Source organism: Pollicipes pollicipes, unplaced genomic scaffold, assembly GCF_011947565.3.
Source record: "Pollicipes pollicipes isolate AB1234 unplaced genomic scaffold, Ppol_2.1 Scaffold_2555;HRSCAF=2994_pilon_pilon_pilon, whole genome shotgun sequence".
Lineage (NCBI taxonomy): Eukaryota > Metazoa > Arthropoda > Thecostraca > Pollicipedomorpha > Pollicipedidae > Pollicipes > Pollicipes pollicipes.
In genome coordinates, this window is record NW_023596136.1 from 13,899,843 (window position 1) to 13,927,078 (window position 27,236).

Consider the following 27,236-nt stretch of genomic DNA (forward strand, 5'->3'; position numbering starts at 1 on the left):
CATGCGGTGATATCGGTGCTCGACAAGTGTCGAAATAATGTCGAGATAAATCCATAATAAACCAAAATTTGCAGCATTCACAGGTCTGAATATCTGTTGAAGGCTTCACAATGACTTTCGGAAATATACATTTGACTGTAGCTTTTGCAATACTTTAAAATGCATGTGTATCCACACAAATATTGGACACCTGGCAACACACATATTTAGTGCAATCTTTCAACCATTTTCTGCATGCGCCAGGTTGTCTCTATTTGTCTCACAGGGCCCGCCGGTCGTAACAAACAACATCAGGTTCAAAGCCCTCAGTTGCGCGATACATATTGTAGTGTTGGATTGTATAATACCTTGGTTAAATTTTACATATCTGCGAACTTCGCCTTCCTGTTGTATGGTGCGTTCTGCTCTGGCAGATCTTGAAAGGTTGATGTTGTGATGATGGTGTCGCTGCATTGTCCACTTCCTCCACGCACACGGTTCGGCATCTGGTCGATCTCGTGGTGTTGGGCATAGCTGATGACTAGCTTGTTAAACCGCTCATGATTTGTTTTTGATCGTAGTGTTTATGTTGTATGGTGGCATAGTACCCAAACTTCTCTCATGGCTTGGCAATAGCATTCAAACTGACAGTAAAGCTAACAATGGTAGAAGTCATTGGCATTGTACCATTGGATGTGGGGCCTGTCCAGCCATATAATTACAGACATTTGTGTGTGTGCTGTGTGTCCACCTTGAAATCAAAAGGTTTGCCTTACTTCGGAGGGGATTCTTACAACATGTTGTGTTTGTTCAGCAATTGTTTGTGTTTAGGTTGATTTGAGTTTAATGATAAATCCTGCTCTCTGGTACCTTACAATTTGCCTTCTTGCACACTGGCACTATCAGCCTCTCAGTGTTGCAGTTTTTCTAGCAAAGATACCATGGATTGCATGTGTTACAACAGTTATTAGAAAGATATTAATAGTTCCCAAGATAGATCACATGTGCAGATTTTTATCCAGGCCCATATGTGCTTGAGATGTATAGGTTTTCAAATGGAATGTGATTATGTTATGGGTGATATGTGACTATGCAGTGAGGCACCTTAAAAGCCCCAAGTATTACAACAACTGGAATAAGATGTGTTGTTGCTTGTGACAAAATGTTTTTCCCACTCAGCATTTAACCATTTTTTACATTGTTTTTAAAGGCATTTCAAAGTCCCTATCACCATTTGCATGGGGAGTGCATATGGGAAAGACAGTTTGTGAAACATAACCAACTTTTCCAGCACATGATGCAATTTCAATACCCCTGTGTCTTCAAGCATCTGCATTATGCAGTAGCCAGCTAGACTGTGATTTTTGTGTGCTTGTTTACTGTCCTTTCTACTTGGCAATGATGCCAGCAATATTTTAATTGTGATGGAATGTGAATGGAGTGTGTTTGCATGCTTGCTTTAGAAGAACAAGCATGTTCCCAGGTTCTTTGCATTGATATTTCTGATTGTTGAGAATTTTGATTGCAGTGTTCAGGTCATGTGTTTAAACTTGTAAAAGGCAATGATTTGAAATGTTTAAGGGCTTTTTTGAAGCTGGACAGCTTTAAGAAATCTGACATATCTTGTCAAAATCCCTGCATTTTAAGCTTGCTATAAAGTGGCATTGGAGGTACCTGGCACGAACATGCAAGCTAAAAAAATCCAACGTGCTGAAAGCTGGAAGTGGCTGATAAGGCATCAGATAAGACATTGAAATGGCCAGATATTGGAAACAACCTGCAATTCTGATCTCTTCAAAGCCCTGAAGAGGTTGAGGTGTGTTATGACTTGCTTGCTGCTCCAACCAAGACCGTGATGGATCATGAGATCTGAAGGCACATGTGGTCTTAACAACAGTTTCTTTGTTGAGTCCTTCCTTTGATAAGCTAGGGTACCTTGCCCAGCAGATCACCTGTTTTCATCAATAATTGATAGTTAATAGGTGAAACTTTCTCACCCACTCACCATACAAAGCTTCACAAGTTTGCCATTGGTCTGAGATGACCAATTTATGGAGGCTTAGATATGGATTTGCATCTCCTGTGTGCATTATGCCTTGTCAGAGGCTGTCTTTCCAGTGCACTGACCAAGTAATAATAAGTGTGTGTGACATGACTCATGTCATTCTGATTGCAGATGCGCTTCCTGATTGCAGAAGTGCAATATTTACACTCACATGTAATTACGCATGTCACATGGTTCCTGTGCTTATTTGCAATCACTGTGCATGCAATCATTCAAAGTATCTGGTGGCTGGCCACTGTTTTTTCAACACTACTGTGATGGATATTGAGTTCCAATAAGCACATGGCTTAGCCCAGAATAGAATGAGTTGGAGTCAGTGAGATCTCATGGTTTTAATGAAAGAATCAGCCAATAAATGAATATGTGTTTGTTTCATCTTTGCTGTGCTGATGGCTGGGTTGGGATGTCACTGATTTTTTTCACTGATTTTGAATATACTCCCTGTAGGTTGACCCATACACTGCTACTCAAACTTCTGCTTGCGTAGTGTTTGATGACATTGGAGTGAGCTCCAGACAGGACAATCAGCATGCAGCCATCACAGGCCAAACTGGACCATTTCAGAGTACATTTTCAGCACTGCTTGGAGTTCTCAGCATGTTCTATGAGGACTGCTTGCAAGCTGCTGCCCACTAAGAGTCACAAAACCATATAATTAAGGTTGTGATTTCAACTCTTGTGGATTCCATTAACTGTGTCACTGATTCCTGACCTCCCAGTTCATTCTGTATTCCCAGTTCCCATTGCCCATATGAAACAGCCTCTGATTATTGTTGACAGGTTTGTGCTTCTGTCAGTGAGCACTTGGCCTGGCTGTGTCCTTGAATTTTATTTTCTATCCGCATTCAGCTCAGAGATCCTTATATTGTGGGCAAGTGCTGAAGTCTAGAGATGCCTTAGTTTCATGATATCTTCACAGATCCAACGCTGGGTTTGTCGGAACCCAGGGGGTGCACAGGTCCCCGGTATTTTTGACCTCACAGTAAATGGTTTGTAGTGCAAGATCCAAGCAAAATGTGGTAAACTTGAGGCTGTGTGCAGCAAAGTGAGCTATTTTGAGACCTAGGGTACTCATACTGTTTTGGCCTTATGCCTATGACTTAAGAAACTTATACTGGCTATTGAGCCACAGCATAGGCTGTCACCTATGTAGTGGTTCCCAGGCGCGAGTACCGCGTGGGTGGAGATGTCACCAGTCGTGTGTGAGGGGGAGAGGGTCCCGGTATAACTGCCCTGCTTACGGCTCGCACGCTATCAAGCTGCTTCCCAATGCTGCTAGGCCAACTGGGCTCGGACAAATTGCATTGATCACATGGCGACCCGTCCCTACAGTCTATGCTGTCATCTGTGTCCTCTGCATTATTATCTGAGCTGACGTCCTGTTTTTGTAGTGGGTGTTACGCATTACGACGGCCACGGAAATTGTACAGCAAACGGACTTGGACGCACGAAATATACGGAAAATGGAAAAAGATAACGTGTGATCCCGGAATGGGATAAATGCCACTCACGACCAGCAGTGTTTGCCCCCGTGTTCCGTTGCCGAGATTGACATCCTGCCTGACACGCAGCGGCTGCTCACGAATGCACCGACCGCCGCCTGCACTCCGGCCTTGAGGTGTGTCGCCCGTCCGGTGGTACCGCACCTCGCCGTCGGCGCGCTGCGACCGTCTCTGACGGCGCTGACCGCCGCCCAGTGTCCGGCAGCGCCGGTGGCACCATGCCGGAGGAGGGAGCCAAGGCGAGCGTGTCGCCGCCGCGCTGGGCCGGCCTGCACTCCGAGTACTCGCCGCCCAAGGCCGGCCCGGAGGCGGCCGGCGACCCCGGCACGCGCTCCGAGACGCGCCGCCCCCACCTGGTCAACTACGGCGCCTCCCGGCTCAGCTCGTCCGTCAGCTTCATACCGCTGCCCGAGCACGGTAGGCCGCCGCGCCGCCGGCCGCGCTGCTGCGGGCCGGCGACAGTGACACACAGCCACACGGAAGCACAAAGCTGAGGCCTCTCCATCGGCTTTGGCCTCGCTGTTTGCGGGTGGGAGATCTTGTCTGATGCCTGTCCTGCACTGGCGAATGTCTTAATGCTTTTGGTGGTCCGGGAATAATGTCCTCGTATTTTTGGGTGGTTACGTTTTACTGTGTGCACGAATAGTGATGTAGAGCTGAGGTGTGACTCGGCTAGCATTACCGTTGTTCGCATTGGCTCGGGGTCGGTTGCAATTCCGGCTGTGAAATCAAGTGTTACAATGAGATCAGTGGTTAAATTTTATCATAATTATCCGTGTGCCCGGCTGCTTATTGAAAATTCACCGCTGAGAAATGTAGAACGTGCGGGAAGTGGCCGCTGCTGGTACTTTCGTTGTGATGAATTCATGAGTTGCCTTGATAAGTTAGTGCCATATTACTACATGAAATACGAAATGCACTAGACAGATAAAATAAAAGCGGAAACTGAGATGTGCCGACCGTAAATAGTTGTGCCGAAGCGTTTGACGGTAGCGTGGCGAGTTTGACCCGTCCCGTGCGCGGGGCTGGGGTTTGTCTCCGATCGGCCCTTCTTCGCTGGGGTCTCCCGGCCCGGGGCCGCCGTGACCAGCGCCGGTCACGCGGGCCGCCTGCCGTCGCTGACTGGGGCCCGTCTGCGGCAGGCCGGCTGGTGATCGGCCTGCCCGAGCGCCAGCTGCCCGCCCGACCATCAGTATCCAAGGCATGGGCGTGGAGCCGGCGCACGCCGTGCTGGAGGCGGACGGCGGCCGCGTGCTGCTGCGGCCGCAGGCCGACATGACCACCGTCGACGGCATCCGCTGCACCGGCCCCGTCCTCCTCAGCAAGCGGTAAGTCGACGACCCGGTCAGCCAGCTCACTACTGGACGGTCAGGCCAGCAGCGTGCGACCCAGCAGTGGTGAGTGTACGGTCCAGCAGTGGTGAGAGTGCGGTCCAGCAGTGGTGAGAGTACAGCTCGGCAGTGGTAGTGTACTGTCCAGCAGTGGTGAGAGTAACGGCTCAGCAGTGGTGAGAGTACGGTCCAGCAGTGGTGAGAGTACAGCTCAGCAGTGGTGAGTGTACTGTCCAGCAGTAGTGAGAGTACGGCTCAGCAGTGGTGAGAGTACGGTCCAGCAGTGGTGAGTGTACGGCTCAGCAGTGGTGAGTGTACTGTCCAGCAGTGGTGAGTGTACGGCTCAGCAGTGGTGAGTACTGTCCAGCAGTGGTGAGTGTACGGCTCAGCGGCGGTGCGTGCTCGACCTGTCCGGCCCAGCAGCAGTGAGTGCCCGCTGTTGTCTAGCTCAGCAGCGGTGACCGTGCCGAAGCTGACGGCGGCACAGCGAGGTGCGGGAGAGCTTGCGGGCAGGCTGTCTGGCTCCATTTCCGCTAATCCGCCTGATATAGCGATTTGTCGTGGGGAATTTATGCCTAAGTTTAGGTAAAATGATGGCGTACGTTATGAACAGGCCGAAGTTTCAGCCACAGAGCCAGTGCAGTGAGCAGTAAATGGACGATGAAAGCTAAGCATGCCCCGACCATCTGAAACAAGTTAGCTGCTGATGAACTGGAACACATCAGGTCCAAAGGCTCTCTTCATGGCTGGATAGGGTTTACACGTGGGACATGCCGATGACAGAGCATGGGTCGATGTCATGAACCTGTCTTCCAGCGCCGACTCAGGGACGGCACCGAGGGCGTCTGGCATATTGCAGGCCAACCAAACGGCCACCACATGCAGTCCAGCCTGTGGTGGCACGCGTGCCAAACAACGGCCGAAAGAGCCGGCCGTACCTCGCTCGCTTTTGTATCCGACGCGGCTGACGCGTATTCCAGGAATGGCGCCGGATTTGAGAGCAAGGTTTCAGCCACGTGAGAAGCAGATGTGAGGGCTGAGACTGAACAAAGAGTTGTGGCGGCTGTGCCTCTTAACGCGGCGCTTCCAAGCCTCGTTGCTGATGTGGGAAGAGCATTACAAATACAAGGGAAACGCTTACGGTTGAGCTGTGCGTGACGTAGGCTATGATTCACACGGCGTATGATAGTAATACGAACGTCACAATTCCAATGGAAAGGATCTGGAATATTGCCACTCATTTGTTGTTGTTTTTTAATCACATAATGCCTCCGGAGCGGGACTAATCGCACAAGTCAATGTTGCTACTTGTTGCGATATTAAGCAGCTGTCTCAAGTTTTGTGTAAGGAGCATCAAGTCATTACGGCATTATAAAAGTACTGCCCTGCCCTCGAAGAACGTGAGAGGAAAAGCGCAGACACAAAAGCTGCAGCACGTCACGAAAAAAAAACGCGAAAGGAACCGGACGCCATGCCATGCTTGCAACTGGCGCACAGTTGTTCATCGGGCTCCGTGGCGTACACGCGCAGCAGGGTACTGACCTGAGGCGCCAGTGCTCGTGACATTGGTCCACCGATTGACGCGACTTACTTGACGTGGGGCCTGTGTCATCCTGGGCGGTCATGTGAAGCGTCCATTGTTGTGCAGGGGCAGACGTGCTCCGGTATGGTTGGCTATGCGTGTGAAATTGATGAATGCTTTCTATTTTAGCAATAACAAGGCTTCAGCTGGTGTCTGTAGGTGATCTGTAAGCAAGAGACGCATTACGTTCGCGTTGGCATGTTGGCGATGTTTTCGTGAAGTGAAAATGATTTTGTACAGGGTTTTGCGCCTGCGTGTTAAGCTGAGCTGCGGACTGCACTGCGTAAGTGAGGGTTTAAACGTGAAGAACGTTTATATGTAGTCTGTGGTATGCAGGAGGTAGTCGCGAGCTACATACATTTGAGTGAAACGTGAATTTGCTTGTGTGAGTGAAGTGTTCTTTATTTTTTTGTTTGCTTGAGGTATTTTTCGTCTGTCTCAAGGCTTTACGGAGTGCAGTTGCGACAAGAAGTGCTTTGTAACGGCTGAGGCGAGCTGTGATCTTGTGACAGGTGTATATCCGGGCTTCTATACATGAAGCGTTTGTACGTCGAACAGGGTTTTGCTGTTTTGTAACACGTTTATTCCCCAGTGCTTGTTCATAAAATTATGCTGGCATGGGGTATTTTGTGATGCACAGTTGGGGAAAGGGGCTGTGTCGGCTTTATCTTTATACATGTTTTACCCAGACGCAGTGCTGCGCACGGAAATTAGGTATACTTATACAGCTCCTTTTCGACCTTTCTCGACACTTCCTTCAACAAAAGTTACAAACGTATAGAATTCCACGCCGAGCTCGACACTCCGCTTCATTTCCGCCCGTTGGGAATTACGTTGTTTTCCAATATTTGCCCCCTGCCGTGCAGCGCCGCCATCCTGTGGTCACGCTTGTTACCATGGCGATACATCCGTGTCGACCATCCGATACCAGGCCGAACTTAGGGGCTTGCTGCCAGCGGCTGTGATTATGTAGCCGGTTAGCTGGCAAGTAATGTGCCTCGTTCAATACACTTTTAGGAAGGCCATCGGGCACAGTTATTGGGTGCGCATTTCCCCGGTTATTGCGCTAGCGCTGCCAGATTGCTGGACGCGGGCCGCCATATGGACATAATATAAGCTCAGCTGTCGGCACATCGCGTAGAATTCAGTCACCTCGCCTGGGTTGTGCCGCGACTCTGGCATCTGGTAACGCTTACTGGTCGTCGCGGCTCCTGCTGGGCTTGCGTGCATTCGTGCCTAGCGTTTTCGCCGTTCCGGTAGTGTCGCAGTCACAGCTGGTCGTTGGTTGGCTGCCAACAGACCACGCTGCAGTCGATGCTCTGACCCGCTGACCGTGCATCACGTACTGGTCGCTTGCCGTCACCTTACTGCAACGAGAGCGCAGTTCTTCGGACGCTACGTCCTGAGTCGCACGCTGTATGACTTTTTAGGTGATTCTTCGCACGCTGTCGAATTTGGTAAAGTGCTCCAGTTTCTTCGCGCTATAGATTTCCCAGTAACCTTTTCATCATGATACTAGGCCCGATCATCAAGGATTAGGGTGGCTTGATTGATGCACTTGCCTGATTGGCGGCCCTGCATAAATCGATAGTCGTGGGCGCTGCTTGACCTACAGCAGTCGATGCGCCCTAAAACCCCAGATCATCATCATCATCATCATCACCATCACAGCTGGTTGTGGTGCTGCCATGGTGAGGAGACCCAGCATTGCTGCTGGTGCTGCGACCGTTGTGGCCTTTGCGATTAGCAGCATTGTTGCCACGTTTTTGTCAGCGCAACACGGATGTCGGCGCTACTGCCCTGTTCTTACTATGTTGTCTGCCCTCATGTGCTTTTGATGGGCACTGCTGCTATCGCTGCCGTCCTGTCCTTGTGAGGATGGCTACACTCGCTGCCGCCACATTCCCACGGCGAGCACTGCTACTGCCGCCGCCGTCCTGTCCTTATGAGTATGGCTACACTCTCTGCCGCGACATCCCCATGGCGAGCACTGCTACTGCCGCTGCCGTCCTGTCCTTATGAGTGCGGCTACACTCGCTGCCACCACATCCCCACGGCGAGCACTGCTACTGCCGCTGCCGTCCTGTCCTTATGAGTATGGCTACACTCGCTGCCGCCACATCCCCACGGCGAGCACTGCTACTGCCGCTGCCGTCCTGTCCTTATGAGTACGGCTACACTCGCTGCCGCCGCATCCCCACGGCGAGCACTGCTGCTGCCGCTGCCGTCCTGTCCTTATGAGTATGGCTACACTCGGTGCCGCCACATCCCCACAGCGAGCACTGCTACTGCCGCTGCCGTCCTGTCCTTATGAGTATGGCTACACTCGCTGCCGCCACATCCCCACGGCGAGCACTGCTGCTATCGCTGCCGTCCTGTTCTTGAGAGCGCTGCCGCGCTGGATGTTGCCCTTGCGTGCGCTGCGCCCGACCCTGGTCCCCGCTGTCTCCTGTGCTGAGCTGCGGTGGTCGCTGCGCTGCGCGTGGAGCCGGCGCCGCTTGGCCTGCCCGCCGCCGTATGGTCGTGCGGCGGCTGGCCCTGTACAAACGCTGTCGCTTGTGGTCGGGTCTCCGTGCCGTGCCTCGCCGCGACTGACCGCGTGACTCCGCTTGACCGGCGCCGATGTCGCGCAGGTTGTATGCTGTGCTTTGGCCGCTCGCATTACTTCAAGTATATGTGTCCCGCTGACTACCAGCCGCCGCCGGTGGCGCCCTCTGACGACTACCTGCCGATGAGCCGCGCCCCAGGTGAGTGAGTGTCCGGCGGCTGGTGCCCCGCCGGCCGGGCCTGCACGCCGCCGCGCCTCGCGCTGGGCGACGGCAGCCAGCTGTCGACCGGTGCCGGCGCTCGCCTCGGCGGCTGCTCGCGGTGGGGCGGCAGTGCCTGTTTCTGTGGTGAGGTGGCTCATGTCTCCGCCCGCAGCTTTCCGTATGTACGGGTTGTGATGTGTGAAGTCGAACTGGACAGGCCAGTCGACTCACAGCTCACAAGCGGCATTGCGTCAGACTCTGCTCATTCCGAGGCTGCAACGTCCACCTCCCGAGAGTTCTGTCACCTAGAATTATACAGCAAGTCCTACGAATGTAAGCTATCGTTACATCGGGGACGGGCGGACTCCGTGTGACGCGATTTACGTACGATCTGACTTAGATGGTGCCTCAGGGTCGTGCTGCACTGCTGGCGCGCGTTTTCGGGACTTGTTCATGTTCGTTTTTCGCACGGATGCTTGCCTGTCCGTGAACGAGGCTTACATGTGATATGCATCCCCTGCACTTCATTTGGGCGCAAGCTACACGAAACCACTCGAGGCCTGTCGGAATCACTGCAATGAAGTTGTATGTTCTGATTTTAGTAGCGGTGTTTTATTTCACTTTTTCAATAATTTATTTTATGTCACTGCTTCAATAGATGTGTCCGTAACGTTGCTTTTGGTGAAAAATAAGAAATATGTCGGAGCTCCTGTCAGTTGGCAAGAAAGGAAACGCCTCAAACTGTTCTGATGAGTGCTTTAATGTGAAGATTTCCAAATTTTTCGACGTATGCTGGGCGCTGTATTTTGTGCTGCGTCTGTGGGCAAGCGATGTCGAACAAACTAGCAGCTGAGGTCTTATTCAGTACATCGAGCTATTTCGTGGAGTTCCGCTTATAACTCGTTTGAGTCAACGTGTTTAACCCGAATACGCATGAGGGTCATTCCTCATTGGCAGACGGTGCCCCGATTTCACTGTAGCTTGAGTTCCTATCTCACCTACCAGTGACGACCTGTTCAAGTAAGCTCTTAAGTAAGTTCTTCCAACTATGCCTAGCTACAGAGGAAAGTCAGAAAGGTTGTTTTGGTGCCAAAGGTTGAGAACAATATACAGTAATGGCAACGCCGGCTAGAAAAACTAGGACATTATGCGTACGTTTTCAAACACATGGACACATCTTGAAAATGAAATTTCATCCATTGGACTGCGCGTTTTATTGAAAGTGAACTACCTCAGCACAAAGCACCATCTACCTCAGCACAAAGCCTCTCCGTGCACAAAGCGTGCACGCAAACTTGTGGTGTGACGTATCTCTAAACTGTGCACGGAACAACAGACGGGACGCCAGCACGCCATCTGATTGCTTCACAGTGCCACCCCAACCCATTACTTTTCACGCATGCACAGCCGCTCCCAAACAAATTAAATTCCACAGACGTGCTCCTCGATGTAAAGACACATGATGTGATTTTTTGTCAAGCAGGCTCAGGCTTTCAGAACAGCACACTGGTGCTTATTGGAGAGCTATGAGCAGATAGATTCATCTATGACTGCAAACACCAGAAAACTATTTAATTTAATGGCTTAAGGCATCCTGGTTATGTTGACAACGTGGTATGTTTGTTTTGTGCTGATGTTCGAGCGGCCTGAAAACATCCGGGCTGTGTTTATCGAGGACATGTTTCCCCAAACTTCAGAATGCTGAAAAATACCCCAAAGCGTGCCCTGGGTCCAGCGTGTTCGGGGAGCGCCGGTTGCGTGCCTTTAGTCGATAGAGGATCGCTATTGGTCTATTTGTATGAGCACGTCAAAGCCGCAACGCGTCTTGAACAAAACAACAGCTTTCCGACGCACCCCGTCCTTCGCAAGGTGAGAAATGGGCTTCGGCAAGACAACTCTGCATCGCCGAGTCGCCGTCAAACGGCGAATGCAATCGAACGCCACCATCCAATGGACTTGCCCCAAGTTGTAAATGGGCTGACGTTTGCCAGTGACGGACGGCTTGGTAGTTGGTGATTAGTTGCGACAACGTCACGCCCAGCTGGGTGTCGCTACCTCCACCTTCCACTCTGTAAAATACTCTGGTCTTCAAACCTGATTTACGGCCAATTTGTATGTCGTCCTTTGGAACTGAAGGCCCCGCTTGAAGTGGAAGCCCGATATTCGCCCTGGCCGTGGAGACCCCATATTTGCCTGCAGGGAGGTACGCAATGTCACCGAAGCCGTCAGTCGTGTGACTACCGGCGTTCATAACCGGCGGCTCACTGTCGTCAACGCTGCCATGCAACGGCGCCAACAGAGACCAAAGCAGCCGCCTCTCAGCGGGGTGCTGTCCGACTCCGGTCATGTCAGGTCGGACCCCGCTCATTGTCGGACGGACCGCCAGCGTGAAAAGCTCTTCACCACACGCATAGGTGTTTGCGCGCCTTGCTGTCTGCGCCATGACTGTGTTTGCCGCGTCTCCCGGCCGCCGCGCGCTTTTGGCGCCGCTCCGGATATCCGGCTGCCGCAGTGACCGATGCGGCCGCGTGTGCCCCGTTGCCGGCGCCGGTGTCGGCCGAGTGCGCGGCCCGGCTGTTTTTCCGCTCGCCCACGTGCAGCGGCTGCCACCCGCAGGCCGCCGGCCTTATTGGTATGACTCAGTGGTATGTCCGCACTGAGGCGAGCCGCGGGCCGAAAATAAGAAGCTGACTAAAAAGCGCTGGCGATAGAGGCATCGCCACCTGTCAATGGCTGGTGAGCGGGCGACAGGCCGAGCTGGAGAGAAGGCTGGCCTGCGTCATGATCGCGACAGCTGCGCCGGCATATGGACGTAGCTGTCGCAACCTGTGTGTATTTACCAAGAGCTTTTTTAATGTATTTCTGTATGGGATAACGACGATGATGAGTTGATAAGTGTCCCGGCCGCGGAGTGTATGAGTAACGCCATCCGTGATAGGCTCGTTCCATGTTGCTGAGGGCTCGTCCCCAGTACCGGTGTTAGGCAAGGCGCCTGTTGGAGAATGGTGCCGCCGCCAAATGTCACCAAACGGGTCGGTGGCCAGTAGCCTCAGAGCAGAGGCTGCTATCCACCGGCTGCCTCCGCCGCGAGCGTGTCGGCCTTCCGGTGACCGCCGCGCACGCTTTCCCAACCAAGTGTGCTCTCGAACGCCGCTGCTCCGTCGGGTTGTCGATCTGGCCGGGCCTGCCGCCGCCTCCACCCCGGAAGTGGCCTGTTTCCGTCGCCGCCGCGCGATGGCTGCAGCGCTGCAGGGCCCGCGCGCGCTCCGGCCGCGCCAGCGACCGCGCACGTGACTCCGATTGCGGACGCGAAAGCGGACGGGGGGCGGCGGCGACGGGCGGCGGCTAACCGGCGGCGACAGGGCGCCGCTGCAGCCGGTCTGGCGGCTGATTCAGCGGCCGCGCCGACGGTCGGCGCCGCCAGGGCGCGAGCGAGCGGCCGCGGATGCCCCGGCAGAGGCGGCCGCTGCGCCCATCGCTCGGCGGCGCAGTGAGGCGCGCGCCGGCGGGCCGGTGCGCTGACTGCCGGTCGAGCGGCGCCGCGGCCGATCAGAGCCGGTGACCGGTGACCGGTGACCGGTGATTGGTGACCGACGACTGGTGACTGGTGATCGGTGACTAGTGACTGGCGGACGGATCGAACGACGGGTGTCGCAGCTGGTCGGTTTCGGTGACCTGTGACTGGGGACCGGTGATTGAACGAAGCCGGTGTTTGTCGCATTCGGTGGGGTTCGGTGTGACTGGTGACTGGGGACTTGGCCGGTGGACTGATCGAGCAGCGGGTGCCTCAGCTAGTCGGTTTCGTTGACCGGTGACCGGTGACCGTGCCGGCGGCTGGTCGGGCGGCGCCGCAGTGTTCCGCAGCTGGTCAGCACCAGTGCCGGTGGCCGCGGGGGACCGGCCGGGCAGGACTCGGCCGGAGCGGCCGGGGCGCGCAGCTGCACGGGCGGGTTGTGCGCGTCAGGCGGCCCAGAGCGGGCGGGCGGCCGTGTGACGCGTCCCCGGCGCCCCGGCGCCGCCCTGCCGCGCTCCATTTACACGGGCCGGCGGCGTGTAAACGGAGCGCCGATGTGGCCGGACGGCCCCGGTGCGGGCTCGACTCCGATGGCGTACCGGGCCCCGCTGCCAGGTGAGATGCCGCCGCGCCGCCCCTGTTGCGGTTGGAACAATGCCGCGGGCCGTTTCGGCACGTCATGCGCCGGCCACGGATCGCTTTGATGCCGCTCTGATGACTGCTGACGGCTGGTTGGGCGCCGGTTTTGACAGGATGACTAATGAGGATGTGTGGTAAGCTGGTGGGGATGTGCCCGTGTGGGATTGACAGCAGCACTCCGCTTGCGCGATGGGCTTTCACGCGAGTGCTTCAGTCTCACACGACTTCACGGCGCAGCCTTGTGGGAGTTCGCACCGGGTAATGGGATCCATACTTCGTTGTGTTATCTGCGGTGACGTTGTAAACATTGTGGTTTGTGTGTCTGTTTTGTGGGGTCGTGGTCCTGACAGCGCCTCAGTGACTCCACTACGGCGCTGAAAATGATGGTCCCGGTGGCCTGAATTCCAAGTGTGCATGCTCAGATGCCGACTGCAGACACGTGAGCTGTCTCCCAGATAGTGGCGGGCCGTGGAGCGCGTTTGATTGGGCCAAATCATCTTCGATTATGTCGTGCGCTGGCTTCTCTGACAGAGGAAACCGGCTGAGATTTGCCGTAGATTCGCTCAAATGGTGATGCATCACCCCGCGGCTAGATTGATATGTGAGGGTGTGCTTTCGAGGCTCGATGTAGCTGCATGCGATCGCCACGCTGGTCACGTTGTCAGTTATCTGCGTCGTAAAGTAGCCCGGCATGATTATAGCCAGAAGGGCAGTGAAGCGATTGGGCAGTTGTCGGGGTCCCGGACCGGTTCCATTTCAGAGTCTCCCATTCAGAGTCTCCCAAGTGCTCCGCTTATGCCATGTGCTGATATGCCACGACGCAGACTTTGTTCTCCTGTTCTCTGGAGTGATGTCGCTCGATGTAACCCACTTGTCGGTCTCAAGGCCGGCGGACATTCAAACGCTGATCTGGCGGCGGCTCCAGCCGTGGGCGGGCGCTGGGCGACCGCTCTGCTGGGCTGCAGCTCCGCCGACGGCGAGGTCACCATCGGTACACGTGTACACCGGCCGGGGCTCGGCGCCGGCCGCCGCTGATGCCGTCCACCGGCCGCACCCCGCTCCTGACCCGCTGCCACTGGTCAGGAGGGCCGGCGCTGGCCGCCGCTGGTGCGTCCATAGGCCGCGCCCCACTCCTGACCCGCTGCCGCTGGTCAGGAGAGCCGCCGCTGACTGTCGCTCATGCGTCCGTCGACCGCGCCCCGCTCCTCACCCGCTGCCGCTGGTCAGGAGGGCCGGCGCTGGCCGGCGCTGATGCCGTCCGTCGACCGCGCCCCGCTCCTCACTCGCTGCTGCTGGTCAGGAGGGCCGGCGCTGGCCGGCGCTGGCCCCCGCTGATGCGTCCATAGGCCGCGCCCCGCTCCTGACCGGCGCCCGGACCTTGGCCTCACGCTCGTCCTTCGTATCCTCTGGAGGCGCAGGCGCCGGCGCCGCGACACTCACCTGGAGGGCGCGGTAGCGAGGTAGCTTTTCTCTCAGAGGGGGGGGGGGGGTGCAACCCATCCTACTGAACAAGAAATTACACCCCTGGATTGAGAGGAAGGATGTTGTTACCGAGTCTGTCATCCCCGGCAATAATGCCTCTTTACACGGAGGCTCCTAAGTGTTTTTGTCGTGTGCATAAAGACTGGTAATTTCAAGGAAAGTTGTTTTCGGGATACAGAACACCTTTGCGGGTGTAGTTAAGCATTGTTCTAAATAACGCAAGTGTTGACGACCCGACGACCGAAATCCGAAATACGATCTCCTCCAAATTTGTAATCGATCTTCGCACCAAGTTCAGCTCAAGGTGGCATGTGGTGCTCAACTAGACCTACCATGGCCTGCGGCATGTCAAGCGGTGTCTGAATGCTGTGCGCGCGCCTGCGTGTGGTACCCGCCGTTGGGGCGGCCGTCTGTCCTGCCCGACGGTGGCTTGCCTCGGCTGCCGATTGGCGGCAGATCCTGCAGCTGGGCGTGCCCCGCGGCGACCCGCTCCTGCTCACCCACGCCGGCCATGTGCTCGGTTACGACGCCACGCTCAAGGTGGCACGCTGGGCGTGCGAGCTGCTTCGGCCGGACGGCGGCGGGCCGCGCGCCAGCCGGCGGCGCACGCCGTTCCGCACCGACCCACGCCTGCCGGCGGCGGAGGCGGCGCGGCCGTCCGACTACCGCGGCTCCGGCCTGACGCGCGGCCACCTGGCTGCCGCCGCCAACCACGCCGGCTGCCAGCGTGCGCTCGACGACACGTTCCTCATGTCAAACGTGGTGCCGCAGGCGGCGGCCGTGAACGGCGGCGCCTGGCACCGACTGGAGGCGCACTGCCGCCGGCTGGCGGCCGCCGGCCCCGTCTGGCTCACGACTGGGCCGCTGTTCGCGCCTTGCGCCCAGCCGGACGGCTCGCTGGCGCTTCATGTGCCGCTGGTGGGTGCGGCGCGCGTGGCTGTGCCCACGCACCTGTTCAAGACGCTGGTGTACCGCGGCGCCGGCGGTCGCCTGCTGGCGCAGACGTTCGTGGTGGCGAACGCGCCAGAGGCGGCCGACGCGCCGCTGGAACGCTGCGTGGCCACGCTGGAGGAGGTGGAACGGCTGAGCGGGCTACGCTTGCTCGGCCGGCTCCGACGCCGCGAGCTGCGCCAGCTGACCGCCGAGGAGCTAGGCTGACCGGGCGCCGCCGCCCGCTGCCGCCGCCGCTGCCGCTGACCGGGCGCCGGCGGCGGGTCGGTCCGGTTCAGGCGGCGCCGGTCCGCTGCCGGCCCAGCTGTGTGTGCTGGAGAGCTGGGCGGCGAGCGTGCGATGCCGCCAGGTCGACAGACGGCTCCCCGTCGCCGTGCGTCCCTGAGTCGGACGGTGTAGTCCGGCCGGCCTGCAGCCCGCGCCGTCGGCTCGCGCGCCGGCGCGGCGGGCTCCGGCGTCACTCGGCACCCTACAGCGTCGCGTAAACTCGGCTGGTACTCGGCCGTCCCGACACTCGCCGCGCGCGGTCTGCGGGGCTCCCGCCGCGAGTCGGCAGCACGGGGCAGCCTAAGCGGCCTCCACTATTGTGCTTGGAACAATGCCCTGGGGCGTCTCGGACACGGCGCCTGCCCGCCGGCGGCCGCTTTGATGATCAGCGATCGCGGCCGCCGCGGCGTTTGGCACGCCTATTGGTCACGCGCCGCGTCGCTAACAGCCGCCAGAGAGTCGCGGGGTCTCTGGTGGGTTGGAGCGAGCAGTGACGTTGGGGCAATGGGATATTTCGTTTGGGTGTGCGGCGTGGAAATAAACAGTCGGAAAGTCAGGTTGGGTGATGCAACACCGTGGTTCTGGATGAAGGGCTGGAAGGTTCGTGAGTCGTTTGATGCGGTATTTACGGACTCCCAGAGCTATGGAGATTTTCGGATGCTCAAATTGCTACGGCGTAGCGTCTTTTATGCTTAGTCAGTTTATTTTTAGAAAGTGGTCGTGGATGTTGCATGTGCCCTGCATAAGGAATTCCAAAGGAGTGCAGATCTTCTTTCAACTGTTAGAGATGCTAGCGATATGCAGCCCTTTTGAATGTTTGAACCGTGATGAGCTGTGCACGCCTACCAAGGAGAGCTAATCCTATGTGCGACGCTGAGCGGAGTAATCCCCAGGAATCTCTGGTGTACTGCCAAGGCCGTGACACCCCTCACTGAGACCTGTTTGACGTCGCGTATCGGGCTGCAATGGTTGTCCATTATGAAATCCACGGCGCCTTCCGAATACCGGGGATGTAATTGGGGTTGCTCCCGCAGAACTACCGCACAAGACTGGTTTGAGTGTTACGACGTGGGTGTGGTCTACTACGAATGATTGTAATCGCCACATGTCGTAAGTCTGTTAGCTCCGTTATGGGTCCTGCTGCGACCGGCTAGGTGGGGGCAGACCGGTGCTATCGCGATCCCGTTTCGGCGGGAGCGGTTGTCAAGCACCGCGTTGTCTCCGCGACGTTGCCGTGGCCGCTCCGGGGCGTGTTTACGTTGTCCTCACGCGTTCCCCGAAGCCGGCCGTGTTTACCGGCGTCCTGGCCAGATCCGGGTATGCAGCAGCCGGCGACTTGCGATGGCGGGAAGGTGGGGGTTCAGATGGACAGCGAGCCCGGACGAGTGCAGAGGGACGCTACGCCATGGAATTGTACAAAATCGTGCTGGTGGTGGACAGCTTGGGGCGTTGGCTACTTACGGTGTTATCGGATTGGGTGTGGGCTAACGCGATCGGCACTCCTCGCATTGCCATGCAAAATGCAAATGAGAAACGCGGCTGTGCGAATCCAGTATACGCAGCTCGTGCCGTATAAACCAATGTCACCCAGTGTGGGACTCCCCTAAGCCTCCACAAAGCCCCGGGGACCAATGGCCGCCGCCGGCGCGTGCGACCGGCCGCTGCCACGCGTGACCATTGACCGCTGGCCGCTCTGCCGACAGCGCTGGACAACCCGGAGTACTACCACATGGCGACGAGCTCGGAGGGCGGCGGCGGCGGCGGCGGCGAGCCGTCGCCGCCGCCGCCGCTGGCGCCGCCCAAGCCGCCGCGCCAGCCGGCCGCCGAGCAGACCTTCTCCGGCGAATACCTGTACACGCGGCTGGAGCGGCCGCCGGTGCCGCCGCCGGTGGCGCGTGCGCCGCCGCGCGCCGCGCCCCGGCCCTCGCCGTACGACAACGTGCCGGTGGGGAGGCGCGGCTCGCGGCCGGCCGACGCCGCCGCCGCCGCTGCTGCTGCCGCTGCCGTCACCGCCGCTCAGCCGGCGCCGCTGACCGAGGAGGAGCTGGCGCAGCGGCACAGACAGGTACGACCGACGGCGGCTGGGATGGCGCACCCACCCCGGCCCCTGGGACTCACCGGGGAGCGGACCCTGTCCAGGACCTGTCCAGGAAGATAAACGCGCGACGTGTGAGGTGCACTAGCGCTTGTCCTCATACGCAGTTTCTTGGCTTGCCGTTGGTTAGATGTGCCGCCATAGACAGTCCCGCGTCCCGTGGAAATTGTGCCCATGCCTGTGTGGGTGGCGCGGTGCTCGCGCTTCTGTATTGATCAGCCGCCCTGCCTGCGCGCCGCCGAATAACGTGGCCTTTACGCGGCCATGTCCCCATGAAAGTACACCGCTGACTAGGCGGCTGTATTGAAATCAGTGATGGAAGGAACTGGGAAGGGCACACAAGCACGACGGTCACGTCTAGTCGGAGGCATTGATCCTTGGCGTAGCGAAAGGGGTTGGGGTGTAACAAGGGTGGCTGGGGTACGGGTGAAAGCGGGCTGGCTGCATGTGCCGGTAAACACTCCTGGTTGATGGCCGGGTAGCCAGCGGCTGATTCAGTGCTGACTAGACGGAGCCACTGACAGGCTGGAGAATGTGCAGCTCGTGAAGCAGATTGGTCTGTCAGAGTTGAGTTTACACGAGCCCCGCGCTGACGTGTTTACCAGACGAGGTTCGGCACAGGTCTATCCGTCATCCCGTAGCAAGAGTGACCCGGCAGACCCGTGCCGCGGGCGGCGTGGCAATCGACTTGCGTTGTCAGCACGCCAGTTGTTGGATTGTCACGCTCAGCTGCCGGGCTGCCCCGTGAGGCGGTGCACGGCTGTCGGGCAATCAGTGACCTCACGTGAGGAGTTGAAGAGAGCTCCGAAGAGGTGGTGCGTTTGCTAGTAGAGTGGCGTCATCTGTGAGCAGGGAATAATATTTCTAGGTGTTTGAAGATATTTCGGTTTGTCGCACTCCCAGCTGCCGATTAGGTTGAATTTGTTAGCCAAATGTATTGTATTTAGGAACTTTTATATAAGTTCTAGCCTTCGAAGTGTATTATCAGCGGGTATCTGGCTACGTGCACAGAAACACGTTATTTGTTATGCTGACGGAAAGCTATTATGATCTGTCCCAGACGGCCCATCTAACCGTGATAGGGATGCTATTGAACGGATGGTACATTTATATCAGTGTCCTTTTAGGAAGGTCGTGCGGAAACAACACGAATGTTTGTTTTGAATCACATATTGCGGGTTTGGAACAATATGCGAAAATGTGTCGTGAGCGAAAGAGAAAGGAAACGTCATACACCTCGGGCGGGGCAGCTAGGCACTGTTTGCCTCAATGTGTCAGCATTAGTCGAGGTGGGCGTGGCAGTGAGCAGCGGCGGTGCTCGGCTCACGCCACGCCCACCAGTAACCTGACTGGTCGGTTGGGCCGGTGGATCCCCCCCCCCCCCCCTCCACTTCCGATTCGAGGTCAAGCGTCGTGTTTGCGCTCTCCATATTGCACTCAATTGCGCAGGAGCTGATAACGCACTCCACACAGGTGGCCCTGTTTGTCCTGATACGGGCTTCCAAACGAGCCCGTCGCCCAATATGACGGCGCTGCCGAGACGAAAGGATGTCGTTCGGTGTTGGGCGGCACATGTCACGCGAGCGAACCCCCAGTCCGTCGGTGATGCCCCGAACTGGAGCTGCAGCCAGCTCACTACACAGCCTGTGGCCATCTCTGCGCACCTGCTGAACCTGTCCGAGCTCCTCTATCCCGCAGAGCCGTGTCCGTCCGAGTCCTGACCTGACCTGCGCCGGTGCTGACTGCAGCGCCGCCGCCGTCCGGCTGTTTCCGGCGGGGCGGGGCGACCGGCCGCGCCCGCCCCTGGCTTTGTTCGGCTGCGGCGACCCGAGAGCGGCGATAACACCAGCCAAAGGCCACGTGACGCCGCGTCGGCCTCAGCTGTGATAGCGGCGCGGCCAGTGGTGTGGGCGGCCATGCAGCGCGTGCGGCGCGCCCGGTGCCCTGTGTCCGACGCCGGCGTTGCTGCTGATCGGGCCGTCGCGCTGTGTTTTGCTGTGTGATAGCCGGCGCTAGCGCTCTTTGATAGCTGGCGTTAGTGCTGTGCAATATCCGGCATCAGTGTCGTGTGAAAGCGGGCGTTGGTGCCGTGTGATAGCCGGCGGTAGTGTTGAAACTGCCACAGTACGTCGTGTGACGCGGCAGCTGGTGCCCGTCATGTCATGCGGTGACCGATGGTGGTCACGCTGCTGCTGCACGCTGCGAGGCGAGGCGGCAATATGCGCATGTGTCCCTTTTCCCAGTATGGCATACACGATAGATGGTCGGTGTCCGGTCACAGTGGGCGCCGTTGGCTCCAGCACAGCCGACACCGCAGTTTATGTGGCGGGACGTTATCACGTCTGCGGGTTAGGATATTGTTGCTCGACGGAAGCCCGGCAGTCGGGGCTGACGCGGCACGATGTGGTTTTCGGGGACGGTCAGCCGGTAACCGCAGGTCGCTGCGCACCGAAGCCAGACTGCGCGTCCGTCTGGGGCTGGACGGTCGGTCGGCGGCAGGCGTTCTGACCCCCGTCGACGGTGTGTGCCGCTGAGGCGTGGGCGTGCGTACCTGCTCCCCGCTTCCCCTCTGTCTCGCATGCCGCTGGCCAGCCCCCTGTGCCAGGCGCGCCCGCCTGGCCCAACCAAGCCCGATTGACGTGGCCCGGCGTCGGCAGGTGGCGGAGGAACGCGAACGAACCGAGGCACTCGACCAGCTGGAGCAGTCGCGGCTGGACGAGATCCTCAGCATGTGTGCCGAATACGACAGCCAGATGGCGGCGGTGCCGACGCCGGCCGGTCGGCCGCCGGACTCGCCGGCGCCGGCGCAGCGCAGGTATGCCCGCGTGCGTCGCCGTTGTGCCGCGTCCGCTCGCCAGCGCCGGTCATGTCGCACGGCTCCCGGTCTGGCCGGCGCCGGCCGGTCAGGGCACCCTGTGGAGCGCGCCGGTCGGCCGCCGCTCGGATGTGCCCACCGGATGTTGTGAGCTGACGCGCTGCCTCGCGCTGCTGCAGGATCAAGACGAACGGCTCGCTTCCGCGCGACAAGCGCCTGGGCTCGCCGGGCCCGGTGACGCCACCCGAGGCGCGCCGCCGCTCCCTCTCCGACGACGAGCCAACCGCCGCCGACCCGGCCGCCCTGCGCAGCCCCTACGAGAACGTCAGCTTCGCAGGCTACCCGCAGAGCCCTCGCACCCGTATCCGCACCACGCTGCAGCGCGAGCGCCAGGAGGCGGCGGCGGCGGCGACGGCGCGGGAGGCGAGCCCGCCGGCGGCCGGCGCCGTCTACATGGTGCCGCCGCCGCCGGTGCCGGTGCCGCCGCCGCGCCAGCCGGCCTCCCAGAACGGCGACGAGCGGCACAGCCTGCAGTTCGAGAACCGGGAGTACATGCAGGGCCTGCCGCTGGACCCGAGCTTCCAGCAGGACGACCTCATCTTTCTGCCGGTCGGTTACGGCGGCGGCAGCTGGCACGTGATGGTCCCCGGGCCTGTGCTCTGTGCTGCAAATGAACTGGAGGGGAAGACGAAATGCGAGCAAAAGATGCTGGTCCTTGTTTGTGGGATTGTCTGTAGTGTTTGCAGTTTCTCACGAGCTCAACCCAGCCGATACTGATTCTTACAAATCCGTTCGTTGTGTTGTGGGGTTTTGCTGGTCCTGCTTACGGTTCTGGTATTGGTCGCAAGTCAGAAAATGAATTAGGGTGTCGATAGTGGAGTGGTTAACGCGTCTGCGCCACCGCTGCGCGTCCGGGAAGCCGGAGGTACGGGACTCGATTTCCCGCGGTGCCCTCCCTCCTGCCAGTGTGAGCGGCAGTCGACACCATAAAGCCACAGCAGCTGAGCGCGGCGTAAAGTCCCAATGGCTCACTCCCGCCCAGAGAATGACTTGTAACAGATCGTGCACAGCCATCGCCGTCGTTGGCACCGGTCGCAGTCGTCCGCTGCGCTCCTGTTGTCCGGCGATCCGCTGGCCGCCGTGCGGCCGGCGCCCCCTCATCACGTCGCCTGTCCGCGCTGGCAGGCTGTCGGCGGCGGCTACGTGAACACGGGTATGGACGAGGAGACGTGCCGGGCGGCCGAGGCGGCCAGCGCGCGCGCCCGCCTCGGCCGACAGCCAGGCGGCGACGAGCCGGCGGCGCGGCTCGGCCGGCCGGACGAGGCGCACCGCGTCAGCTGGCGGGACGAGCTGGACGGCGACGAGCCGGGCCGCCATAGCCGCTCGTTCAGTGACACCACTGACGACGAGCGCGAGGTGAGACCATCGCCGCAGAGGCGGCCGTGATCCGGGACGCCCGTGCTGGTGGCGTGTGTGTGCTGTAATCACGTGACTGGGCGCCAGGTGAGGCCGCAGGTGGACACGGTGGCAGGAAGACAGGACGCGGCCGATCATGACGAAAATTCCGGTTAGTGGTGCGGCGGAGAACGTAGCGAGTGCGTCTCTCAAGTGCGGTATGTGTGACGTCAGGGCAGGACGATATTGCGTCAGTCATGCGACCGCGATACAATGGTCAGCTTTCTGTGTACAGCACTGACAGCAATGACGAAGCCAGAGCATGTATGTTGACACCACGGCTGTTGTTATTTGGTGCGGCGGTGGCGGTCCCTCGAGTGACAGGGGAGGCGTACGGGGCCGTTGAAGGCGTGACTAACGGCGGACCGCGAGGACTTTGCGATGACGCGATAGGTGTGCACGGCAGCATTGCAGAACTATGGCGGTCGTGTACTGGTGCTGACTCGTCACGTAATGCTGCACGTCGTCCTCACAGAGACAGTCGTCGCCAGCGGGATGGGTCGGCAGCGTAGCAATGTTACTAAACCGCACATGCTGGTGTTGTAGTTACAGTTGCTCGACTTCGGGACATTTCACGTCGCGGCACGACCGGGGCGCTCTCGATCACGACCAAGGACTGCTCACCGCGGCGCGCTGCCCTGTTTGTTGTTGTTTTGGCGCGTGCGTCGGACGGCGCACATGATGGGTGACGCGCCACACGCTGGCGCTGCAGATGTGCCGCCGGCTCAAGGACCAGAGGCGGATGACGTACCGACAGCTGTCGGAGCTGCGCCAGGAGAAGCTGAACCTGGAGCATCAGGAGTCCGAGTCCATCAGACAGGTACGGGTCAACACAGGCGTGCGTGTGGATGTGCGGCCGTCGGGCTGGAACACCCAGCAATCAGAGCCTAGGCATGTGTACACAGGGACCGCAGGTTAACAGAAAATGTCAAAGGTCAACAGACAATGTACACAGGGGTCAGATGTCCATCAGCGGTTGCATCCGGGGCTGAGAGGTCAGTAGACAGGTACGCACAAGGCCAGGGGCCACGAGACAGATGAGACAGGGCCCACAAGAGGTACAAGGTCAGGGGTCGTGAGACCGATGCACACAGGAGTCCAGGGCCCTTAAACAAACCCCTGCACGCCGGCAACAGGTTTTGAATCGCATTCTCCAGCTCCCACATGTGAGGAAGCACTGCGTGGCTTTTATGGAGAAGGGGGGGGGGGGAGGGGGGGGTGCACTGACTACAGTGTGGAGCACATCATTTTTAGGGACGCGTGTGACGTGGTGCGAACGAAGACCGTTCATCTTCACATCTCCCCCGCCGAACAGCACGACAACATTGCGCGGTGAACCCGGCATTACGTCTCGTGTGAAGGCTCTCGTGACCTATACGCATGTAAACTTCGTATCGCGTTGTATCGCGAGGCTGTGCATTGCAGTTATGTCGCCGTTCGCTGGGTCGTGGGAAGCTCGTCTGTAAGTAGTGGGTTGATGCTTAACGTTGGCTAATGCCGAGACGGCTGGTTGGGATTCGCACGGGACGGCGCGTCACTCGGGCATTTGTGTGACATGGAAGCAATTTTCCGAGGATAAGTGGCATGTCACCTTGAAGCCGCCGTGTGGCATTTGAAGGAAGCTCCGCTATTGGATGCCTGATGTGGAGGACTTAGCCGATAGCATATTGGTCTCGGCCATGCCTGACGTGTCAGCTGAGCTGCAACCCGACTGGCTCAGAGATGAGACGCGGTGTCAGGGCCCGCCCGGCGATTTCACTACCCCCGGCTTGTCCCCGGAGCTCGTCCGCCCCGCCCCGTGAGCCCCCCTCCCCCGTCCCGCTCGGAGACCCGGCTGTGACAGCTGGTCGGCTCCCGAAGCTCGTCCGCCCCGCCCGTGAGCTCCCCCCCCCCCCCCTCCCCCCCCCCTCCGCCCTGCTCGGTGACCCGGCCGTGACCGCTGATCTGCTGTCTCGACAGCTGGAGATGGAGCACGCGCTGCTGGAGGGTGAGGTGGAGACACACCTGGAGCGGCTGCAGGTGCTGGAGGCCGAGGTGACGGCCGAGCGCGAGGCGCTGGCCGGCCGCACCGAGCTCTGGGAGCGAACGCGCCGCAGCCGCCTGCAGGAAGCTGAAGAGGTGAGACGGCCGGCCGGCCGGCCGCGGCTCCTGGCTCCCGGCTCCCGGCCCAGGTACCGGGCCCGCCACCTGCCGGCTGCGACGGGCGTACCGTCCTCGAGCACAAGTCCGGCAGGCCGGGGAAGACTGGCCGCTGGCGGCGTCGCAACCGTACGCTTGAGTCAGCGTCGTTCATCATCAGAGGATGTTTGTATGTGGACGACGCTCTTTGAATGTAAATAACGAACTTAGCCGTTGATATAAGAGCGTCAGAGAATCAAACCACCCACGGATGTCATGGGCGGCTCCAGCTCACGTAAGCACCAGCCGGTAATCGCCGCCCAGGGTCCGCTCGCGTCCAGTTGCGGTGATGCGCTGAGCCGCCCGCCATGCCCGGCCCAGGGTCCGCTCGCGTCCAATTGCGGTGATGCGCTGAGCCGCCCGCCATGCCCAGTCCGGGGTCCGCTCGCGTCCAGTTGCGGTGATGCGCTGAGCCGCCCGCCATGCCCGGCCCAGGGTCCGCTCGCGTCCAGTTGCGGTGATGCGCTGAGCCGCCCGCCATGCCCGGCCCAGGGTCCGCTCGCGTCCAGTTGCGGTGATGCGCTGAGCCGCCCGCCATGCCCGGCCCAGGGTCCGCTCGCGTCCAGTTGCGGTGATGCGCTGAGCCGCCCGCCATGCCCGGCCCAGGGTCCGCTCGCGTCCAGTTGCGGTGATGCGCTGAGCCGCCCGCCATGCCCGGCCAGGGTCCGCTCGCGTCCAGTTGCGTTTGATGCGCTGAGCCGCCCGCCATGCCCGGCCCAGGGTCCGCTCGCGTCCAGTTGCGGTGATGCGCTGAGCCGCCCGCCATGCCCAGTCCGGGGTCCGCTCGCGTCCAGTTGCGGTGATGCGCTGAGCCGCCGCCATGCGACGTCTCCCTAGAAATCCCATTGTCCCGAGTGGTTTGGTTTGCCCCACATTCAGACAGGCGGCCAGTGACAGCCACGTCAGCTGGAAGCTGCCGCCGCGGGCACGTCCCCGATATGGCCGTGCAGCAGAGCTGCCGGCGGCGGGCCGGCGACCGTGGCGTGATTGTCCGTGTTTGTCGTGCGGTCTGCGATCCGATATCGCGTCCGACAGCGCGGATGAGCCGGCCGGGGGCAGCTTAGTCGTAATCAGCGCCGTCCCAGAGGAGATCCCTGGGCGTCACGCGCTGCCACACACGGATCGAAGGTGGACCCTCCTGTCAGCGCCGAACGCCGAACGCCGAACGCCGGACGCCGGCTCGGGCGGCCGTGGAGACGCCGGCTCTGGCGACCGTGGGGACGCCGGCTCTGGCGACCGTGGGGACGCCGGCTCCGGCGACCGTGGGGACGCCGGCTCCGGCGACCGCGGGGACGCCGGCTCCGGCGACCGTGGGGACGCCGGCTCTGGCGACCGCGGGGGCCCCCGATGAACGTCTCCAGAAATCAAGCCAATCATGCTGACGTTGATTTGTTGTAAAAATAGGTAGAAGTGAATGCTATTGGCCGAAGTTGGCGCCGCCTGGCTTCTGACGCATACGAAGCGGGGAGGGTCGGTGATAACAGACGTGGTGTTATCACCACGGGGGTGGTGTCCAGGCGTGAGCGAATAAAGCGCGTCGTCGTTACGACCCCACGCGGATGGACTTAATGTATCGGAATGTTCTCTCTCGAGTATCAGACGCGGGTGCGATGATGTTTGGCGTCTGCGCACAAATTTCCTGGTATAAAATCGGGCAAGCGGACTGGCTTGAGTATCTTGTGGCCATGAGGCCATCAGTACAGCGCAGAGCGTCCGGGCTGGTTTGAACTATTTTGTGTAGTGTGGGAGGTTTTTGGATATTTCCGCGGTGAAAGAGCACCTACCAAGCTTATGTTTGTGATCGGCTGAGGTTTATTGTTATAAGAAAGCAGTGTAAACTAGGTAATGATGAACCCATACCAGGCATACAATTTGTTGCAGCTACAATTGCATTCATTGTATGTTTCACCCGAAACTTCGTCAGCGACCGAAGTAAAGACACCATGGTATCACTTTGGTATGTTAGTGTGTATCCCAGTGGCAGACGATTCTTGTGTTTGTCACTGTTATCTGTTGGTTTATTTGTCACTGTTATCTATTGGTATATATATATATATATATATATATATATTTTAGGCAGAAGAGTTGTACAACTAATGTGAGGTTATGAGCTGTCATGATAGTGTAATTCGTAGGGGGTGTCGCGTACCAAAATCGGTTGTGGGGGGGGGGGCTCAGCCGAAAAGGTTTATCTACCCCCCCCCCCCCAAACCTGATTTCCTTCCGGATTTCGTCCACTTGCATTCGCATACTTGGATGTCAAAGTCGAAAAGCTACAATATTCTGTAGATTCCAGGTTGCTTTCCCCTGGAGGGATGACTTCTCATCTTAAGCTGGTGTGTGCTACGTTTTGTGAAAAGCTTAGAATGTGATGTGATTTACGTACAACATTTAAATAGATCTTAGTGAGGGATCACTGATGAGTTCTGCTGTTGCTGATTGTGTTGTATAACCACCGCAGCAACGATTGTACGACAAATACACTAGTCACTCGCGGGGACGTCATGTGTTAACTTTTGTCTGAGCCACCTTGTTCCTTTTAAGCAACTATATATCGCAATGACTTGTTCTGTATCCCAATCCAGGCGTGATCATTTGAAAACTGTGTTGCTTTGTGATGTTTTTAGGTAC

The 27,236-nt window shown here is 58.5% G+C and overlaps 2 protein-coding genes across 2 annotated transcripts; both read left to right on the top strand.

Moving 5' to 3' along the window:
- Positions 1-340: 340 nt before the first annotated feature.
- LOC119103566 (uncharacterized) lies at positions 341-6,695 on the top strand. The gene is made up of 4 exons (XM_037227153.1): positions 341-394; positions 3,752-3,963; positions 4,689-4,874; positions 5,858-6,695. Exons 2-3 carry the CDS (start codon positions 3,765-3,767, stop codon positions 4,823-4,825), a joined length of 336 nt encoding a protein of 111 aa, XP_037083048.1. The 5' UTR covers positions 341-394; positions 3,752-3,764; the 3' UTR covers positions 4,826-4,874; positions 5,858-6,695.
- Positions 6,696-8,623: 1,928 nt separating this feature from the next.
- LOC119098356 (CASP-like protein 4U1) lies at positions 8,624-25,294 on the top strand. The gene is made up of 9 exons (XM_037221280.1): positions 8,624-8,627; positions 9,093-9,206; positions 17,766-18,127; positions 20,815-20,972; positions 21,152-21,581; positions 22,158-22,388; positions 23,140-23,247; positions 24,387-24,446; positions 25,268-25,294. The coding sequence occupies exons 1-9, from the start codon at positions 8,624-8,626 to the stop codon at positions 25,292-25,294; spliced, it is 1,494 nt and encodes a 497-aa protein (XP_037077175.1).
- Positions 25,295-27,236: the final 1,942 nt, after the last annotated feature.

Excerpts from the sequence above, each read along its gene's own strand:
- LOC119103566 (XM_037227153.1), top strand. The coding sequence starts at position 3,765 with ATGCCGGAGGAGGGAGCCAAGGCGAGCGTGTCGCCGCCGCGCTGGGCC. Across the intron at positions 3,964-4,688 it reads CATACCGCTGCCCGAGCACG|GCCGGCTGGTGATCGGCCTG; the intron begins GTAGGCCGCCGC and ends CGTCTGCGGCAG.
- LOC119098356 (XM_037221280.1), top strand. Across the intron at positions 20,973-21,151 it reads CCGGCGCCGGCGCAGCGCAG|GATCAAGACGAACGGCTCGC; the intron begins GTATGCCCGCGT and ends GCGCTGCTGCAG. Across the intron at positions 23,248-24,386 it reads AGTCCGAGTCCATCAGACAG|CTGGAGATGGAGCACGCGCT; the intron begins GTACGGGTCAAC and ends CTGTCTCGACAG.